This window comes from Microcaecilia unicolor, chromosome 1 (genome assembly GCF_901765095.1).
Source record: "Microcaecilia unicolor chromosome 1, aMicUni1.1, whole genome shotgun sequence".
NCBI classification, from domain to species: Eukaryota; Metazoa; Chordata; class Amphibia; order Gymnophiona; family Siphonopidae; genus Microcaecilia; species Microcaecilia unicolor.
In genome coordinates, this window is record NC_044031.1 from 256,465,912 (window position 1) to 256,488,437 (window position 22,526).

Genomic DNA, 22,526 nt, shown 5'->3' on the forward strand with positions numbered 1-22,526 from the left:
GGTTTTGAGGTCAAATTGAGGGTGTACCCCTGCCGGACTATTTGCAGAACCCACTGATCGGAGGTTATGAGAGGCCACCTTCGGTGAAAAGCTTTCAACCTCCCTCCGACTGGCAGGTCGCCCGGCACGGACACTTGGATGTCGGCTATGCTCTGCTGGAGCCAGTCAAAAGCTCGCCCCTTGCTTTTGCTGGGGAGCCGCGGGGCCTTGCTGAGTCGCACGCTGCTGACGAGAGCGAGCGCGCTGAGGCTTAGCCTGGGCCGCAGGCTGTCGGGAAGGAGGATTGTACCTACGCTTGCCAGAAGAGTAGGGAACAGTCTTCCTTCCCCCGAAAAATCGTCTACCTGTAGAGGTAGAAGCTGAAGGCTGCCGGCGGGCGAATTTGTCGAATGCGGTGTCCCGCTGGTGGAGAGACTCTACCACCTGTTCGACTTTTTCGCCAAAAATGTTGTCCGCACGGCAAGGCGAGTCCGCAATCCGCTGCTGGATTCTATTCTCCAGGTCGGCGGCACGCAGCCATGAGAGCCTGCGCATCACCACACCTTGAGCAGCGGCCCTGGACGCAACATCAAAAGTGTCATAAACTCCTCTGGCCAGGAATTTTCTGCACGCCTTCAGCTGCCTGACCACCTCCTGAAAAGGCTTGGCCTGCTCAGGGGGAAGAGCATCAACCAAGCCCGCCAACTGCCGCACATTGTTCCGCATGTGTATGCTCGTGTAGAGCTGGTAAGACTGGATCTTGGACACGAGCATAGAGGAATGGTAGGCCTTCCTCCCAAAGGAGTCTAAGGTTCTAGCGTCCTTGCCCGGGGGCGCCGAAGCATGTTCCCTAGAACTCTTAGCCTTCTTTAGGGCCAAATCCACAACTCCAGAGTCGTGAGGCAACTGAGTGCGCATGAGCTCTGGGTCCCCATGGATCCGGTACTGGGACTCGATCTTCTTGGGAATGTGGGGATTACTTAATGGCTTGGTCCAGTTCGCAAGCAATGTCTTTTTCAGGACATGGTGCAAGGGAACAGTGGACGCTTCCTTAGGTGGAGAAGGATAGTCCAGGAGCTCAAACATTTCAGCCCTGGGCTCGTCCTCCACAACCACCGGGAAGGGGATGGCCGTAGACATCTCCCGGACAAAGGAAGCGAAAGACAGACTCTCGGGAGGAGAAAGCTGTCTTTCAGGAGAGGGAGTGGGATCAGAAGGAAGACCCTCAGACTCCTCGTCAGAGAAATATCTAGGATCTTCCTCTTCCTCCCACGAGGCCTCACCCTCGGTGTCAGACACAAGTTCACGAACCTGTGTCTGCAACCTCGCCCTGCTCGACTCAGTGGAGCCACGTCCACGATGGGGGCGTCGAGAGGTAGACTCCCTCGCCCGCATCGGCGAAGCTCCCTCCGCCGACGTAGTCGGGGAGCCTTCCTGGGAGGTGGCCGCTGCCGGCACCGCACGCGGTACCGACGTCGGGGACCTCAACCTGGGCGATGGGCCAGCCGGCGCCACGCTCGACGGTACCGGAGGCGCAAGCACCGCCGGTACCGGAGGGGTAGGGCGCAACAGCTCTCCCAGAATCTCTGGGAGAACGGCCCGGAGGCTCTCGTTTAGAGCGGCTGCAGAGAAAGGCTGTGAGGTCGATGCAGGCGTCGACGTCAGGACCTGTTCCGGGCGAGGAGGCTGTTCCGGGCTGTCCAGAGTGGAGCGCATCGACACCTCTTGGACAGAGGGTGAGCGGTCCTCTCGGTGCCGATGCCTGCTGGGTGCCGAATCCCTCGGTGCCGACGCGGGGAGGAGACCGGTGTCGATGCTTCTTCGACTTCTTCCGAAGCATGTCACCGGAGCTCCCCGGCACCGACGAGGAGGACGTAGAATCCATCCGTCGCTTCCTCGGGGCCGAGGCCGAAGAAGGTCGGTCTCGGGGGGGCTGTACCGCAGGAGCCCTCAGGGTGGGAGGAGACCCACCCGAAGGCTCACCGCCACCAGCAGGGGAATGGACAGCCCTCACCTGCACTCCTGATGATGCACCACCGTCCGACGACATCAGCAGACGAGGTCCCGGTACCACCGACGTCGATGCAGCTATCCGATGTCTCGGCGCCGATGCAGAGGCCCGATGCCTCGATGCACTCGATGCAAGGGCGGCCGAGGAAGATGGTCTGGACGCTGACGACGTCGATGCACTCGAAGATCCCGGTGCCGATGCCGACGAAGAGCCCGAGAACAAAACGTTCCACTGGGCTAGTCTCGCTACCTGAGTCCGCCTTTGAAGCAGGGAACACAGACTACAGTTCTGAGGGCGGTGCTCGGCCCCCAGACACTGAAGACACGACGAGTGTCGATCAGTGAGCGAGATAACCCGGGCGCACTGGGTGCACTTCTTGAAGCCGCTGGAAGGCTTCGATGTCATGGGCGGAAAAATCACGCCGGCGAAATCAAAGTCCGAAATGACGGAAAAAGAGCACCAAAAACTTTAGAGGGAGAAAATCTCGACCGAGGCCGAAAAGAGGCCTACCCCGACGACGAAAGAAAACTTATCGGGGCCAAAAGCTGGAAATACGGGGAGGATTGAAACGAAACCCGGTGGAGGGGTTCCGGAGCACTTCCCGAGTACAAGAAAAGCTTTTCCGAAGAAAAAAACACGTTCAACAATATGGACGCGCGAGGTCGACTCTCCGGGGCTCGACACGGCGAAAAATACGACCGTACCGAGTGCGGACAAAAGAAGACTGGCCGGCTCGAGCCGGTTTCGGGCGGGAAGACGGCCGCGCATGCGCGGTGCGCGCGGGCGCGCGAGGGCTAGCAAAGGACTTTGCTAGTGAAGATTCCGATTGGAGGGGCTGCCGTGGACGTCACCCATCAGTGAGAACAAGCAGCCTGCTTGTCCTCGGAGAAAATTAATTATAGTTGGTTCATTCTAATTACTATAAAATTATCCCCTAAATTTTGTAGAATTACCTGCTGCTGTGAAAACATACTCAAACTCCACAACCAATTTTAAAAGTCAAGATATGCATGTACTTTCACTGATTACCACCCCAGGAAAAAGTACTTGTATATATGTTTACATCTACTGAAGTTTACAGATTCGTTTTTGGAGGGGAAAAAATGTACTTTTGAAAATGCACAAGAATCATGTTAAGTGCAAACCTCTCCCCAAACCCATCTCCAGGGATGTCTCTTCAAAATACAAGTAAACTTATGCATAGAGTACATATATGTAACGGCCAGCAATTTAATTTCCACTAGTATGTTTCAGCTGCAAAACCGACCGACAATCATCTCCATACTGGGCAAATGTTAGAACAGTCACCCATATTCTTAGCGGAACATCTATGAATTGGGATTATTTCAAAGGAAAAATAAACGCTTTTACAAAATGAAAGCCAATTTACACAGCAGTATGGTAAGTTTCACTGTTTTTGTAACCAAACTATCAATCTGCAGTTTTAGAAAAAGAATTTTCAATGTTTTAAATTATTCCCCACTAAGAATAAATTAGCTGCTTGCAATCAGCATGATCCTCTACTCTGTAGCTTGCCCTTGCACATGAGCAAGAAACCAAACAATAACCAAGTACTGGAGGTAGGGAATAATATTTATTTTCATGATTGCTTAGCATTTAAGGAAGAATCATATTTCCATGAAATTAATAACTACTAATTGTATATAGAATCTACGGACTTCAGGTATATTAAATAACCAGATTCTTACCTTGCTAAAGTCAACAGTACTGTTTTCATGGCTTCCTGTTCCATTACCTTTAGGGTCCATTCCTTTCCCAACCTCTAAGTTCCCAGGTGCTGACTGTGGAGATGCTAGAAGCCCTACACAGAAATAAATATCTGTGCTCAGAATGGAATCAAAAGAAATCAAGTCAATGAAAAATGCTTAAAATAAAACAAATGAGTGCCAAACCAAAGAAAAAAAAGCACAAAGTGTAGGTTAATCAACAAAAGTGGATGTTAACACTACATATGCAATGATTTCATTTAAATCTGGACAAACCATAGAACTACATAATACATTCAGACATTACCCAAGTGGTGGCCCTTTAAGGAACAATATAGAAAAACTCTGATTTTTAAAAAGAGCATGTAAAATTGCACATGGGACCATTCAGAAAGCGGTAAAAGAGAATATAAAGCTGCCCAGCACACTTAACATTGTCTTTAAAAACTGCTTATAGTGATGGCCTCCAAAGAGTTTGTCTCAGTTTTAACTATCTGCTCCAATCTTGGATTCTTTTTCACCTTCAAACACAAGTTTTATAGTGATCATGCCGTGAAGATGTTTTCAGCAGGTATAAATTATATTGCCATGACTTTAGGAACGTGTTACTCAGGGCTTCTAAAACATGCCAAATCATTATTATTCAAGCATAAATTTCCTTTCAGCTGTGGAGCTTGCTCTTTGTTTTTCTTAAAAAGTGGGAAAAAAATCACTTCAGTAGTCTTAAGGATAATATTTTTATTATAAAAATCAACATGCTGGTTTTAGACACTTTGGATAATTAGTGACTGTCAAGTGGAATTAAATACCCAAGAAATTACCAGTCATTAGGAGAGAAAAAAAAACATTAAGTCAAATGTCCCTTTCCACTTGCAGTATAGCAATGTGAACACTAATCTACTTCTGTTATACCACATTTATTCTACCATTCAAAGAACCAACTCTGTTCCAAAAACTTGTTTCAAGACATCAGAAATGTCAATTAAATAGCTCCTATTTCATCCCACCACATTGTGCGTAGTCTGCGTTTAATCTAGTACATGCTTACAAGCTCTACAGTGCAGGGCTGGCCCAACCATTAGGCAAGACTAGACATTTGCCTAGGGAAGCAGCAAACAATAGCTGCAGTCAAAGCAAAACATGGATTCCGACAGTCACACAAACTCAAAGGACCATCAATGCATACCCTGAAGACAGGGTGGGCCTTCATTGTAGATGTGCATGTCATCTTCTGGGGAGGGGTGAAAGCATATGGCTTAAGGGTCGCATAATGTGCCCAATATCTTTGTACCAGCCCTGCACAATGCAATACAGCAAAGGTACATACCTGTAGCAGGTATTCTCCGAGGACAGCAGGCTGATCGTTCTCACATGTGGGTCGATGTCCGCGTCGGACCGGAAACTGGCATTTTGCAAGCAAAATATTTAAAAAAGTCTTGCCAGAGTCTTCTGGTGCATGTGCAGCGCGCACCGCTCATGCTCGGATGACTTCCCGCCCATCGCGTGAGCATTCCTGCTCAGTATAATCAAAAAGCAAATAATAAACAAACAACAACTCCAAAGGGGAGGTGGGCGGGTTTGTGAGAACAATCAGTCTGCTGTCCTCGGAGAATACCTGCTACAGGTATGCATCTTCGCTTTCTCCAAGGACAAGCAGGCTGCTTGTTCTCACATATGGGGTATCCCTAGCAACCAGGCTCACTCAAAACAATGAACATTGGTCAATTGGGCCTCGCAATGGTGAGGACATAACAGAGATTGACCTGAAACCATAAACAACGGAGAGTGAAGCATGGAACAGAACAAAAATGGGTCTAGGGGGGTGGAGTTGGATTCTAAACCCCGAACAGATTCTGCAGCACCAACTCCAAAACCAATTGTCGTGTCGGGTATCCTGCTGAAGGCAGTAGTGATATGTGAATGTGTGGACTGATGACCACGTTGCAGACTTGCAAATCTCTTCAATGGAGGTTGACTTTAAGTGAGCCACTGACGCAGCCATGGCTCTGACATTATGAGCTGTCACATGGCCCTGCAGAGTCAACCCAGCTTGGGCATAAGTGAAGGAAATGCAATCTGCTAGCCAATTAGAGATTGTGCGTGTTCCGATGGAAACTCCCCTCCTGTTGGGATGAAAAGAAACAAACAACTGGGCAGACTGTCTAAAGGGCTTTGTCCGCTCCACATAACAGGCCAATGCTCTGTTGCAGTCCAAGGTGTGCAAATTGCTTTCGCCTGGGCGGGTATGAGGATGGGGAAAGGAAGTTGGCAAGACAATTGACTGGTTCAGATGGAACTCCGACACCACCTTAGGCAGAAACTTAGGGTGCGTGCAGAGGACTACTCTGTTGTGATGGAACTTGATATAAGATGCATGCACTACCAAGGCCTGAAGCTCACTGACTCTATGAGCTGAAGTAACAGCCACCAAGAAAATGATCTTCCAGGTCAAATACTTCAGATGGCAGGAAATCAGTGGCTCAAAAAGAGCTTCATCAGCTGGGTGAGAATGACGTTGAGTTCCCATGACACTGGTGGAGGTTTGACAGGGGGCTTTGACAAAAGCAAACCTCTCATGAAGCGAACAACTAAAGGCTGTCCAGAGATAGGCTTACCCTCTACACTGCGATAAGAACTTATCGCACTAAGGTGAACTCTTACGGAGTTGGTCTTGAGACCAGACTCGGACAAGTGTAGAAGGTATTCAAGCAGGGTCTGTGTAGGACAAGAGCAAGGATCTAGGGCCTTGCTGTCACAGCAGACGGCAAACCTCCTCCATTTGAAAGAGTAAAACCTCTTTGTGGAATCTTTCCTGGAAGAAAGACTCAGGAGACACCCTCTGAAAGACCCAAGGAGTCGAACTCTACACTCTCAACATCCAGGCCGTGAGAGCCAGAGACTGGAGGTTGAGATGCAGAAGCGACCTCTCGCTCTCAGTGATGAGGGTTGGAAAACAGTCCAATCTCCACAGTTCTTCAGAGGACAACTCCAGAAAAGAGGGAACCAAATCTGACGCAGCCAGAAGGGTGCAATCAGGATCACGATTCCACAGTCTTGCTTGAGTTTCAGCAAAGTCTTCCCTACTAGAGGTATGGGAGGATACGCATACAGAAGGCCTGTCCCCCAATGTAGGAGAAAGGCATCTGATGCTAGTCTGTTGTGAGCCTGAAGTCTGGAACAGAACTGAGGGACCTTGTGATTGATCTGAGTGGCAAAAAGATCCACCGAGGGGGTGCCCCACACTCGGAAGATCTTGCGGACTACGCCCATGTTCAGTGACCACTCGTGAGGTTGTATTATCCTGCTCAACCTGTCAGCCAGACTGTTGTTTACACCTGCTAGATAAGTGGCTTGGAGAAACATGCCGTGACGGCGAGCCCAAAGCCACATCTGGTCGGCTTCCTGATACAGAGGGCAAGATCTGGTGCCCCCCTGCTTGTTGGTGTAATTTATGGCAACCTGATTGTCTGTCTGAATTAAAATGATTTGGTTGGACACCCGATCTCTGAAAGCCTTCCAGATCGCTCTTAATTCCAGGAGGTTGATCTGCAGACCTCTTTCCTGAAAGGACCAGGCTCCCTGAGTGTGGAGCCCATCTACATGAGCTCCCCACCCCAGGAGAGATGCATCCGTCGTCAGCACTTTTCATGGCTGAGGAACTTGGAATGGTCGTCCCATGGTCAAATTGGATCGAATCGTCCACCAGTGGAGAGAATTCCAAAAGCCGGTGGACAGTTGAATTACATCCTATAGATCCCCCACAGCTTAAAACCACTGGGAAGCTAGGGTCCATTGAGCTGATCTCATATGTAGACGTGCCATGAGCATAGCATGAACTGTGCAGGCCATGTGCCCCAGAAGTCTCACCATCTGCTGAGCTGTGATCTACTGAGACGCTCGAACCATAGACACCAGGGACAGAAGGGTATCCGCCCTTATCTCGAGAAGATAAGCTCAAGCTGTCTGTGTGTTCAACAGAGCTCCAATGAATTCCAATTTTTGGACTGGGGTGAGATGAGACTTGGGATAATTTATGACGAACCCCAGTAGCTCTAGTACCTGAATAGTCATTCGCATGGACTCCAGAGCACCCTCCTTCGAGGTGCTCTTCACCAGCCAATCGTCGAGATAAGGAAACACATGCACTCCCAGTCTGCAAAGCGACGCTGCGACTACAGCTAGGCATTTTGTAAACACTCTGGGCGCAGACGCCAGGCCAAAAAGCAGTACACGGTACTGAAAGTGCTGTGTTCCCAGCCAAAATCGAAGATACTTCTTGTGAGCTGGAAGTATCGAGGTGTGTGTGTAAGCATCCTTTAAGTCCAGAGAGCATAGCGAATCGTTTTCCTGAATAATGGGAAGAAGGGTGCCTAGGAAAACCATCCTGAACTTTTCTCGGATAAGAAATTTGTTCAGGGCCCCTAGGTCTAGGATGGGACACATTTCACCCCCCCCCCCCCCCCCCCCCGTTTTCTTTTGCACAAGTACCTGGAATAGAATCCCAGCCCTTCTTCCCCTGGTGGAACAGGTTCGACCACTTGGGCCTTCCAGAGGGCGGAGAGTTCCTCTGCAAGTACCTGTTTGTGCTGGGAACTGTAAGAATGAGCTCCTGGTGGACAATTTGGAGGTTTGGATTCCAGATTGAGGGTGTATCCTGACCAGACTATTTAAAGAACCCACCGGTTGGAGGTTATGAGAGGCCACCTTTGGTGAAAAAATATCAGCCCCCCCCCCCCCCCCCAACTGGCAAGTCGTCCACCACGGACACCTTTACTGAGGCTATGCTGAACTGGAGCCAGTCAAAACCCCGTCCCTTGCTTTTGCTGGGGAGACGCGGAGGCCTTAGGCGCACGCAGTTGACGAGAACGAGCGCGCTGGGACTGAGCCTGGACAGGCTACCGAGAAGCAGGAGTGTACCTACGCCTAGCATAGGAATAGGGAGCACTCCTCTTCCCTCCAAAAAACCTCCTAGAGGAGGTAGTAAGAAGACGCCGGTGGGAGAGAGAATCCATAGCATCATTGTGCTTCTTGAGCTGGTCAACCAGATCCTCTACTTTCTCACCAAAAAGGTTATCCCCCCAGGCAAGGAACATCCGCCATCCGCTGCTGGACCGAATGATCCAGGTCAGAGACATGCAGCCATGAGAGTCTACACATCACTATATCTTGGGCAGCAATCCTGGATGCTACATCAAAAGTGTTGAACGTACCCCTGGCCAGGAATTTTCGACACGCCTTCTGCTGCCTGACCACCCAGCGAAAAGGTTTGGCTTGCTCCGGAGGGAGTGCATCAATCAAGCTAGACAATTGCCTCACTGAGTTCTGCAAGTGGATGCTCATGAAGAGCTGGGTATGTTTGGATCTTGGTAGCGATCATAGCGGCCTGATACGCCTTCCTCCCAAAAGAGTCTAAGGTTCTAGATTCTCTGCCTGGGGGCGCCGAGGCATAGTCCCTAGTACTCTTGGCTCTTTTGAGAGCGGAGTCCACCACCATGGAATTGTGAAGTAGCTGAGACTTCATCAATCCAGGCTCCCTGTGGATCTGACATTGGGATTCAGTCCTTTTCGGGATCACGGGATTAGACAGAGGGAACGACCAGTTTCGCATAAGGACTTCCTTCAGTACATTATGCAAAGGAGCCATTGCTGCCTCTCTAGGCAGAGAAGGATAATCCAGGACATCGAGCATCTCAGCCCTGGGCTCATCCTCATCCTCCATAGGGAAGGGAATAGCCACAGCCATTTCCCCGACAAAGGAGGTAAAGGATAGACTCTCCAGTGGAGAAAGTCTCCTTTCTGGTGGAGGAGAAGGTTCAGAAGGAATCCCATAGGACTCATCAGAAGAAAAGTACCTGGAATCCTCCTCTTCCTCCCACGAATGCTCATCTTCAGTATCGGACAAGACATCTCTCAAAGCAGTCCAAAACAGAGCCTGCCTCGACGCCGAGGAACTATGTCCTCTATGGCGGTGCCGAGAAGTCGACGCCCGCCTGAACTCCGGTGAAGATTCCTCCACCAATGTTGAAGGGGAGTCGACCTGGGTGGCAGCCGACAATGATGCCGAAGGCGGCACTGAGGTCGGGGACCTCACCACAGGCGAAGGGTAAGATGCCACTGCAGCAGACGGTACAGAAGGCGCAAGCACCCCCGACACTGAAGCAGACTGGTGCAGCAACCTTTCCAGAAGCTCTGGAAGCAGGGGGTGCCGAATCCCTCGACGCCCTGGAGCTCCCGGCACCATGTGTCAAAGGAGAACGATGACGGTGCTTCTTCGCCTTCGCTCGATACCCGTCATTGAGACTCCTCGGTACGATGAGGAAGACATGGAATCCTCACGTCTCCTCGGGGCCGGGTCCAACGAAGGTCGGGACCAGGGGGCCTGCATAACAGGAGGCCTCGAGACAGGTGGAGACCCACTCAATGCCTCACTGCTCCCAGCACGAGTTGGTTGTTCCGCAGCCATTACCTTTGCTCCCAACGTCGATGCGTCCCTTGATGCCGATGTCAACGCCACCGACCTCGGTACCGATGTCAATGTCAAAGGACCAGGCCGAGCCCCAAAAAGCTTCTCTCGTTGGGCCTCCCGAGACGCTTGAGTCCGTTTCTTCATGCGAAGACACAGACTACAAGTGACTGGGCTATGGTCGGGCCCAAGGCACTGGATACACCAGGCGTCGGTATCGGTACCTGAGATGGTCTGGTTGCACCAAGTACAACGTTTGAAGCCGCTGGGTATCTTCGATGACATGGAAGGAAAAACGACCGTCGATATTAAAAGAGGCGATCGTGCCTGTTAAAAGAAAAAAGGGCATGAAAAGAAGGGAACAACCCGACTACGCGGCCTAAGTTGGCCGCATCGAAAAACAAAGGAAACTTCAAAAGGGCAAAAAAATAAAGAAAGCTACGGGAAGTTTTTTTTTTAAATATCTATTAAAAGAAATAAAAGAAATAAGGCAAAAGCCAGAAAAATAGAAGACTCTTTCCCGGGCCTAAGAGGAGCTGAGAAAAAACTCGACCGCACCTCACCGCAGAGAAAAAATAACTGAGCGGGAACACTCACCCGATGGGCGGGAAGTTGTCCGCTCATGCGCGCCAGAAGACTCTGGCAAGACTTTTTTAATATTTTGCTTGCAAAATGCCGGTTCCCGAGCCGATGCGGACAGCAACCCACATGAGAGAACAAGCAGCCTGCTTGTCCTTGGAGAAATTAAGGATTTCTACTTTTCAGTACATTATTCATTTTATTTGGTTTTCAGGTTTTCAAAGAACTTTCCTACAGATTTGGAAGGATACAATAATGTGAAAGATTTTCTGAACTGGAGGGGAAAGAAATGCACCTCAACCCAGTTTCCATTAAGTAACAGAAAAACACTCTGGCAGCAAAAAAGGCTGCATTTAACACACAAAATAAGCAGTAATCTATTTCTTTAAACAAAACAAAAAATTAAAGTTCCATTTCCTACATCTGAAACTAGTCGAGCAGTTTCAAACTCTAACCATCAAAAAAAGGTTGTGCTGGAGGGCTTCCTGAATAGTCAATATGGTCTTTATCTACCATCATCTTCTGTTTCATAGAAAGTCTTTGCGTCAGAAGAGGAGGTAATTACAAAATTTCAAGGTAAATACAAAAGGAGAAGGCTCCAATTCTGCTATATATGGACTCTGCTTAAAAGTTTGCACAATTCCATGTTTACAAATGACCTCTAACTTTGAAAATATTTTCAAAGAACAGAAAAAACTTAATAGGACCAAGGGGCATGCCTAGCTTTTCTCTGGCCAACACACAAGACTTGAAAAAATTAAAATAAAACACAGCTAAGCCTGAGAAGACAGCACATTGGATTAAGAAACCGTACTTAATGTAAAATGAACTGGTGCTGTCAAAAACTCTGGAACTTCCAGCAACAAGGGATTAAATTAAGCTCACTGCTGATAATAACCCACAGCTTAAAATAGTCTGTTTCAAACTGGAATCTACTCCACAATACCACCTCATAACAGATTAAAATATACACTTGCACACAACAAGATAAGCACACTCTGTACTCCAACTACGTCTTTGTAATTCACTGTATTTTATGGTGGCGTTTTTTTTTTTTAGTAAAAATGTCAAAAAGGACCATCATTTACTTTATATATAAAGGAGTACTTATCAGAAAAACATCTCAACCGAGTCCTTAAAATCCAAAATGTAAATAAAAGGTTAGGCATGGAAACGTACTTCAGTGTTTTTAAGTGTTAAAATAAAACACTAGGAAATCTTAATTTCCCCCCAAGTTTCTCTAAGAGCTGTGAATAAAATGAATATGAAATCCTTACATTAGAATTACAATGCCAAGAAAATCAAATGCTGCAAATTCAAAAAATTGATATGCGTAACAAAAACATGCAGACTGAGGAACTACAAACTCTGCAACATATGGTGGACACTTTACAAAGCAGTGAGCTCAAAAACATTCCAGTGTAAGTGATTCAGATGCAAAGAGCACTACACAAGCATAATTTAGATAGTTGCCTGGAGTAATGTCACTATTATCCTCTCTCTTCTTTTCCTGGTCATCCTGAGCTTCCATCTCCTCCTCAGGTGGATGAATGACTACTGTAGGGATATCATCAGTGCCACTTGAGAGTCGCTCTGGGACATGGTGCTCACTCTGTTGGGAACATCTAGATACCAGGCGATTGAGGTTAGGGCTGGAAGGTGGTGTGTTTTGAGGGGTTGCTACTGGGGTTGTGCATCTGGAGCCTGCTGGGGTCCCACCTCTTGAAGGTAGAAGATAACCAAGAAGAGACAGGCGTGATTCACGTCGCAGGGACAGGGTCGAAGAAAAGAGACCTGCACGTAAAGAATTACGGGAGGCTGAAAGGCCCTCCCCTGAAGCAAAACAGAGAAATTTAATGTAAGATTGTCAACCGAACCGAAATAGAGTATGGTGTATGGTGTATGCAATGGAAGATATATGCATAAAGAAAAGAAACATTAACCTATAGCAATTTTTTTCTGTCTTGTGGAGAATAATGAAACCAGCACGTTGCCTACAACATTATGTAGTTTTAAGTTTTTATTTTTTATCTATTTATATTATATAGGTAACTGATCAGGCAAGGCAGAACTGTAAAAAAATTGATAGGACATTCAATACAGAAGATAACTGCTTTCAAAAATTGGCTCTATTTAGAATTAGGGACTTCAGCATGCCAGTCAGGTACCCAACATGAACAGATACAGAAAGTTAAACATATATCTATATAAACTACTAAAATGAGGGCCTCTTTTATAAAGTCGCGTGGCAAATGAGAGGAAGCCCACAGGAACTGAATGGGCTTCTTCTCATTTGCCGCATAGGAATCGCTAGCGTGGCTTTGTAAATGAAGCCCTTAATGTTAAAGTTAACACACTGGTATTAGAATCAGCCACAATGAAAAAAAATTCTACCATAAGTTAAATGTTGAGAGAAAAAAATTCATGCAAATGAAAGAGAATTAACCAAATAATGAAGTGTGATCATATCTAGAGATATCAGAGGACTTAACATAATGGCAATCTCTAGTTAACATACAAGATCATCAGGAAGCAAATGTCAGGCATTACTGGTGCATGCTGAAAGAAACAAAGCCTTTTGTCTTAATCTGCATTTCACAATCAACAAACTTAATATAACTACTTCAGCAAAGATGCATTTCATCTGTCATCTCCATGAGGTTTTTAATATAGGAAAACGATAAAGTCAAGGCGTGTGTAAAGACACAAAAATATTGGTTCAATTTAAGTGACATGTCACTTACAAGAAAACAACAAGTCTAAAAGATGGCTACATGGTGATTACATATTGTGCTTACATAAAATTAGCTTACAAATGTTATGAGAGACCATCCCTGAAGACTATGTTAAACATAATAGTATGCCCCAATCTAAGATTCTCAAAAATGTGCCAAATTTGCAAACGTTTAAAACTTGTGGTCCGCAGCATCAAGATTTCAAATGTTTAATTTTAAATGTTGAGGAATAAAACCCATCTTTGCATTGCATTGCTTCATCTGTTTAGTATGTGCAAGCTTTTAAACAGTCATGAGTACATAACTTTAAGAAAGCGAGAGAGAACGAATGAGATCAAATTGGAATCCTAACTCAAAAGGCAGAATAAATTCTTTAATGGGTAAAGACAGGATCAGAGAGCAGAAGCACAAATGTGAACTTTCTATAAATAAGTATTCCTTAGAAGCCTGTTAAGAAAGGTTAACCATATTTAAACCAGAATAAAGGGAACCCTCAATCAAGCTTAAACTTTAAGATATCCAAAATATTGTGTAAGACTGGACTATCACCATAGCAGAAGAGCTCACTGTGTAAGAGTAACTCTTCCTTTTCAGAAGTTAGCTCCATCAGAATATAAAAAGCAAAAAGCCTACTACACACATTACTTACTACATTGCTCAAAGATTTTTTAAAAACTCCTTTGTTCTTATGAAACTGTTTTTTGATTCTGCATAATCTCATTCAAGCGCAATGCCGAGACTACTTGAGTGTGAATTTTTGTGAAGTGATACGATGTCACACTACTGAACTGTACAGTGATAAGCTGCTATCTGCTTATTTCATTCAGGACTCAACTCTTGCTGCTGGAGACAAAATGCAGACAAGAAACCAGAAATAAAACAAACAAACAAACAAAAAAAAAGGTTGCATATCTTAGGTTAACTATAGGGCACAAGACAACACTTTCCATAAGAAAAAACAATCTGACTACGTGACAAAAATGCAAGGAGAAAAATGTGTTCATTCTAGGAACAAACTTGGTTATTAACTGCTCTTCATTGCTAGTATGAGTGCAACAGTCTTTCCATGCTTACTATGAGAAAACATTGGACCACTCCTAACGCCTGATCATTCTAAATGACATATTTAAGCAACTATTCTTAAAACAGTACAAAGGAAAATCCTTAATTCTGTAGATGACATCACCCTAAGAATGTCTTTACAGAAGCTCAGTAAGTGCTACTGATACAAATCTCCACTTAAAATGTAACTCGCTCATTTTTAGGTTTCTCACTCAAAATAAAAAAAAATTTAAAACATGTTAAATTAAAAAAGAAAAAAAAATCCCTACAGAAACTGAACTTGAAGGACATAATAAACTTTACTTTAAGCCTAAACAAAGTATGGCAAAAGAAAAAATGCAAACAGGAAGCAGATTAAGACATTTTTATAATCCCAGTACAGATGAAATGGGGACAGAGGTACCTAACACGGTCTTGTCATACAGACTAAATACCATCTACATCAGTAATAGGATCCACTGAGAACATTATTTTGGATGACATGAATGTTCAGTGCAACATCAATGATGTTCACAAAACCAGGCTGTGCATGCAGGCAAGGAAGACCACCACCACATCCACTACAAAATATGCAATGCTATGCAAACAGAAAACAGCAATACAGTGGTCCCCTTTATAACAAAGCTTGGTTATAAAAAACTGACATCTGAACTTCAAAATAAGTGCTGAATTGCTTTTTTAACCAGTCAAGTCCTGCAATAACTACTCCCGCCAGAATTCTGTATAACCAGAATTTGCACAGAATTCAACATTTTTGCACAAAAATTGAGTGCTGGCTGGCTGGCTGGCTGCCCCCCCCCCCCCCCCCCCCCCGAGACTTGGTGGACCCTCTACAGCCCGCGGTAAAGGCTGGCCACTGCCCCCCCCCCCCCAACCGTGTGCCTCGGTGGGCCCTACCTGATCACACCTGATGATCTAGTTATCTCTTCAGGAGCAGGAAAGAACCCCACTCTTTTCTGCCCGCTGCTGACACTCTGTAACTGGTGCCACCACTTCTTCAAAAGCCAGCAAGTCATCAAGTGGTAATCTCGTAAGACTACTACAGGAAGTCTCGGCGGCCACAGGGGAAAAGCAGTGGATCTGGGCCAGAGTAGCAACAGTGGGCAGGAAAGAGTGGGATAGTTTGCTGTCCAGAAGAGGTACTCCTGGTGCAGCTCCTACTCCTCTTACCCCAAGAGAGCATAATAAAATAAAATGGACAGTGTGTGATGGGAGGGAGGGAAGGGGGTTGTAAAAAAAAGATAGAAGGGAAAGGGGCTTTAAAAAAGGTGGATGGTATGTGGGTGCAGGGGGGGCTGGGAAAAATATGGATGGTATCTGTGTGCAGGGAGGAGGGCTGTAATATTAGTTAAATTATGACAAACTTGCAGAATTTGCAAATTTTGTGCACAGAATTTTGATTTTTTGGCATAGAATTCTGGCAGGAGTAAATAAACTCAATACATTCTCAACCCATTTGTCATAAAGTTACTACCACTGTACTTTTTTTTATTCAGCCACACAAAATAACACACCTAATACATACCAAATGACGACTAAAAATTGGATACTTGTTCAACATCTGTTGGATTTTTTGTTTGGGGGAGAGGGAGCTTATACGCACAACTTCCAGTTGAATAGCATTTTCAAATTATTAGTATAAATTGGATGCTACAACTTCTCACCATTTCGTTCAAGCAAGTGAGGGTCAGAATGTTTCTTGCCTATATCTGCGAAGGATCTAACCAATGGGATACGGTTGCTCAGTTTTTTCTCATTCTGGTGATGGTGTCTCTTTAGAAGTGCTTCTCTAACATTCTCTCTCGCAGACTCATTCAACTGGGCAGATGTGATCATGTTGTCCAACACCATATCTGGTAAAACAAAAACAAAAGGAAAAAAAAAAGGTAAACATATTAGAAACTTTGTATGGAGAAATTAGGTCTTACCTGATAATTTTCTTCCCATTAGGCATTCCCACTATTCTAGAACCTGTGGAGTAGCTGTGTCAATCAACCAGAAAGTGGTGATAACTGAAAATGAAGCCGAGCTATCTCTTGGCATCCATTCCAGTTCCTCAGTATTTATGTAGAAAAGCAGTAAGGAGAAAATCAGAACACAACAACCTTAAACAACTGCTAACCTAGCACTAAACAGACGAGCAAACATGTGGACCTTTTATCTTGGGACAACTTATAGAGAACAAGAATATATGGAGGAAGCACCATGCAAGGAGACATGGAGGAAGCACCATGCAAGGTGACAGTTGTTATCCGACTCATTTCTTCGAACAACTAAACATCTCAGAAACCTTGAGTGGGCCTCTGGAATAGTAGTAAGAACTAATGGAAAGAATTATCAGAGAAGACCTAATTTCTCCTTCCATTGCATAGCTTCCCACTATTCCAGAACTTGTGAGATGTTCAAAGGCAATCCCTAGAGATGTTTGGGGGAAGAGAGAGATATGTGGACACGAGGGAGGGGGTACTTCAGAGGGATAGATACTAGATATAGAGAGAGACATGGTGCCCATGGAAGGGGGAGGAGAGAGAAGGGAGGATAGGAGCAAGGAGACAGAAGGGAAGAGATGGTGTCCAGGGTGCGGAAGAGAAGGGGCAGAGATGGTGCAGGAAGGGAAGAAGGGACGAGATTGGTGTCAACAGAGGGGAATGTAGGGGAGAAGGAAAGAGATGATGCCCATGGAGAGGAGGGAAGGGAGATGCCAGGACATGGTGACCGTGGAGAGAAGGGGAAAGGGAGAGAAGAAAGACAGGAGGAGATGGTGTCCATGGAGGGAAACGAAGAGATGGAAACTAGACAGATTTGAGAAGGAAGAAAAAAAAATGGAACAAATTTAAATATGAAAGATGGATATAGGGCAGGGGAGTGAAGGATGAGAAAAAAAAAAAAAGAAATAGTGAATAGGAGGTCTAGGAAGCAGAGTTCAGAGCACAGGGAAGCAGAATCAGAGAGACAGTGAACAAGATAATTAGAAAGATAAAATCACCAGACAACAAAGGTGAGATAAATTGAAATATGTCAGTTTTGAGACTTTACATCTGCTCTCTATACATTGCACTGTACAGAAGGAAATGTGAGGGGGTGCTTTATGCGATTAAAAAAGTTTGCGGCTGATCGTGGGATTAGCAACTGTAACCGATGTACAGCCCTAATAGAAATGTATCTAGTACATAAGTACATAAGTACATAAGTAGTGCCATACTGGGAAAGACCAAAGGTCCATCTAGCCCAGCATCCTGTCACCGACAGTGGCCAATCCAGGTCAAGGGCACCTGGCACGCTCCCCAAACGTAAAAACATTCCAGACAAGTTATACCTAAAAATGCGGAATTTTTCCAAGTCCATTTAATAGCGGTCTATGGACTTGTCCTTTAGGAATCTATCTAACCCCTTTTTAAACTCCGTCAAGCTAACCGCCCGTACCACGTTCTCCGGTAATGAATTCCAGAGTCTAATTACACGTTGGGTGAAGAAAAATTTTCTCCGATTCGTTTTAAATTTACCACACTGTAGCTTCAACTCATGCCCTCTAGTCCTAGTATTTTTGGATAGCGTGAACAGTCGCTTCACATCCACCCGATCCATTCCACTCATTATTTTATACACTTCTATCATATCTCCCCTCAGCCGTCTCTTCTCCAAGCTGAAAAGCCCTAGCCTTCTCAGCCTCTCTTCATAGGAAAGTCGTCCCATCCCCACTATCATTTTCGTCGCCCTTCGCTGTACCTTTTCCAATTCTACTATATCTTTTTTGAGATACGGAGACCAGTACTGAACACAATACTCCAGGTGCGGTCGCACCATGGAGCGATACAACGGCATTATAACATCCGCACACCTGGACTCCATACCCTTCCTAATAACACCCAACATTCTATTCGCTTTCCTAGCCGCAGCAGCACACTGAGCAGAAGGTTTCAGCGTATCATCGACGACGACACCCAGATCCCTTTCTTGATCCGTAACTCCTAACGCGGAACCTTGCAAGACGTAGCTATAATTCGGGTTCCTCTTACCCACATGCATCACTTTGCACTTGTCAACATTGAACTTCATCTGCCACTTGCACGCCCATTCTCCCAGTCTCGCAAGGTCCTCCTGTAATCGTTCACATTCCTCCTGCGACTTGACGACCCTGAATAATTTTGTGTCATCGGCGAATTTAATTACCTCACTAGTTATTCCCATCTCTAGGTCATTTATAAATACATTAAAAAGCAACGGACCCAGCACAGACCCCTGCGGGACCCCACTAACTACCCTCCTCCACTGAGAATACTGGCCACGCAATCCTACTCTCTGCTTCCTATCTTTCAACCAGTTCTTAATCCATAATAATACCCTACCTCCGATTCCATGACTCTGCAATTTCTTCAGGAGTCTTTCGTGCGGCACTTTGTCAAACGCCTTCTGAAAATCCAGATATACAATATCAACCGGCTCCCCATTGTCCACATGTTTGCTTACCCCCTCAAAAAAATGCATTAGATTGGTGAGGCAAGACTTCCCTTCACTAAATCCGTGCTGACTTTGTCTCATCAGTCCATGTTTTTGTATATGCTCTGCAATTTTATTCTTAATAATAGCCTCCACCATCTTGCCCGGCACCGACGTCAGACTCACCGGTCTATAATTTCCCGGATCTCCTCTGGAACCTTTCTTAAAAATCGGAGTAACATTGGCTACCCTCCAGTCTTCCGGTATTACACTCGATTTTAGGGACAGATTGCATATTTCTAACAGTAGCTCCGCAAGTTCATTTTTTAGTTCTATTAATACTCTGGGATGAATACCATCAGGTCCCGGTGATTTACTACTCTTCAGCTTGCTGAACTGACCCATTACATCCTCCAAGGTTACAGAGAATTTGTTTAGTTTCTCCGACTCCCCCGCTTCAAATATTCTTTCCGGCACCGGTGTCCCCCCCAAATCCTCCTCGGTGAAGACCGAAGCAAAGAATTCATTTAATTTCTCCGCTACGGCTTTGTCCTCCTTGATCGCCCCTTTAACACCATTTTCGTCCAGCTAGAACAAGAGGAGGAGCTGGTTTTATCACCAAATCCAAGAAAAAAGTAAAAGAAAATATTTGTGAATTTGTTCCCTAGTTTGGTAGGTAATTAAGTAACCTTCACAAGCCAGCCCATGCCAATATACTCTCCAGCCAGCACAAGATGGCTGCCATGCCGAAGCATGAGAAGCCGAGCCACACCTTAAACCACATGCAACTGCATTGGATGCCACACACTCTGAGCAGCCGCCTTGTTGTGGCCCTCAATGGCAGAGGGAACCCCAAAGATAGCCACTCTCACCTCACTAGGTTTGTGAAGTCTCTCTCCACCAAGTAGAAATGTTGCACATCTTGAAACTTAGGCACGCTCACTCATCCATAGTCATCAGCAATCCTTGCGCCACCATGCTCTATCGCCCTGAAACCTCTCTCCAGCAGTGCTGCCTAAAGAACCCATCATCAGAAGAGACACTGCTCCCACCGTTAAAAACTAATAATAATAATAATCACAGGAAAAAAAAAAAAGCTAGTGACTTGCAAGATCACCTGCAGCAGGACTTGAACCAGGCATCCCTTGCTCTCAGCCTGCCATCCCAAAGTACTTCATTCCAGTCCAATTTCTTTTTTCCTCTCTTTTTTTTTTAATGGCAGACAAGCAGCATAAAAGGGGAAACGGAAAAAGGCAGGAGTAAAGGGAGAAGGAAGAAAAACATAGAAACAGAGAAAATGACAGAAAGAATATAAGGGAGCGGAAGGGATAGTAGAGATTAGTAGATGATATGGATGATAGGCAAACTGGATAAGCCAGTGGTTCCCAAACCTGGTCCTGGAGGCATCCCACTTAGTCAGGTTTTCAGTATACCCATAATGAACATTCATGAGATAGATCTGCGTGCAGTGGAGGCAAGGCAGGCAAATCTTGCTCATGAATATTAATTGTGGGTATCCTTAAAACCTGACTGGCTGGGGTGCCTCCAGGACCAGGTTTGGGAATCACTGAGATAAGCAACAGAGTTCTGTACTTGTCCCATACTTGCTTGAATTCAGATACAACATACAACCTGTGTCTCCACCCCTTCCACTGGGAGACTGTTAAAAGCATCCAATGCCCTTTCCATAAAGAGATATATTTCCTTTAGATTACTCTTGAGTCTGTAACCCTTTCACCATCATCCTATGTACCCTCATTCCAGAGCTTCCTTTCAACCGAGTCTTGCCTCATGTACATTTATGCCAGAGAGAGATAATTAAACATCTATATCTCCTCCTTCCTGCCTTTCTTCCAAAGTATACATATTGAAACCCGTCTGTACCTATATACTTTATGACAAGACCACTGAGCATTTTAATAGCCACTACCTGGACCAACTTCATTCTCTACTCTTTTTAAAGGTATGTTCTCTAGAATTGTTCACAGTACTTTAAATAGTACCTCTGTGCAAGCCTTTGGTTATACATACCACCTCCTTTTTCCTGCTGGCCATTTCTCTCCTTATCCACTCAAGCATCCTTCTGGCTTTTGCTGTCATATTTTCCATCTGTTTGGCCACCTTAATATCGTCAAGTACAGTCCCCCCAGGTACTGCTCTTCCTTCATGCTCAGAAATACTTCATCCCCTATACTGTACTGCTCCCATGGGTTTTTGCAGACCAAATGAATGACCCTACATTTTTTTTTTTATCATTAAGTCTTAGCTGCCAAATTCTAGACCATTTTTCAAGCTTCACTGGATCGCTCATATTATCCACACCATCTGGGGTGTTGAAAACGATTGTAGATTTTGGTATCATCTACAAAGGCAAACCTTACAAGGCAACTCTTCCATAATATTGCTTATAAAATGTTAAAAAGAACCAGGCCCCAAGCCAATCCCTGCAGCATACCACTGGTAACACCCCTCCCCCCCCCCCAAGTTAACTCCATTTACTTCTACCTTTTATAATCTTCCACTCGGTTTCTAATCCAAATCAATTTAGAACCCATAACATTGGTGTTCAGTTTACTTATAAATCAACTGTACAGAACTGTGTCAAAGGCTTTCCTGAAATATATTTTAAAAAAATCTTATAATCCACTTCAAACCTAAGCGGCTTCCAAAAAAACAAACATAAAACATCAAACCAAACAAAATACAATTAAAACAAATATGCTGCTGAAATCCTACTCTGTAGACACACAGGTGCCACCATCAGACAGGCAAAAATGCCCAAGTTAAAAGCCAAGTCTTAAGAAATTTCTTAAAATGTAAGGCATTAGAACAAAGGTGCAAACAGCCAGGTAAGGCATTCCATAATACAGGCACTGCTATTGAAAAAGCTGAACACCTTGTCACAGCATAATGTGCTACCACCATCAAATCCAACACCAAATGCTTTGTGGCATGGATCTTAATCTATACCCGAAGAGAAAGCTTCACCACAGACCGCAAATACCACAGAACCCTCCTATACACAGCTTGATGAAAGTCAGGACTCTATGGTGTTCCCTGAATCTTTTAGGCAGTCAATGCAGTTATTTTAACACCGGTGTAATACGTTCCCATTTGCAAGGGTGGTGGCTGATGCTGCAACTGCAACACCTGAACCTTCGCACTCGATATTCCCAAATACAAAGAATCTACCTTTGATAACACTATGCTTTGCACAATGGTACAAAAATCACTTTGGCTTCAACTGATAATAAATGCAGCTGATAAAAAGACGAATGCATTGAAAACTGAGCGTCCAAAGTCACCACTTGCAACTTTATCTCCATTCTCACAGAACTTAACTCCCCTACCTAGATCATCCAGGGCCATCTCTCCTCTATCATCCTTCCCACAATCATAATTTCCATTTTTCCACATTCAATACAAGCTTATTCAGAATCATCCATTCACCAATCGCTTTCCTACAGACAGATATCCAAGTTGAGAAAGCAGCCTCCCAAGATGTTAGTGGGGAAAAAACAAAACAAAAAACA

At 45.2% G+C, this 22,526-nt stretch overlaps 1 protein-coding gene across 1 annotated transcript in view; it reads right to left on the minus strand.

The window, feature by feature from the left end:
* SLC4A7 (solute carrier family 4 member 7) overlaps positions 1-22,526 on the minus strand; it is a 413,178-nt gene that overhangs the window by 246,469 nt on the left and 144,183 nt on the right. The window contains 3 exon segments of the mRNA XM_030205798.1: positions 3,700-3,812; positions 12,233-12,592; positions 16,221-16,409. Coding sequence (XP_030061658.1) covers positions 3,700-3,812; positions 12,233-12,592; positions 16,221-16,409 — 662 coding nt within the window.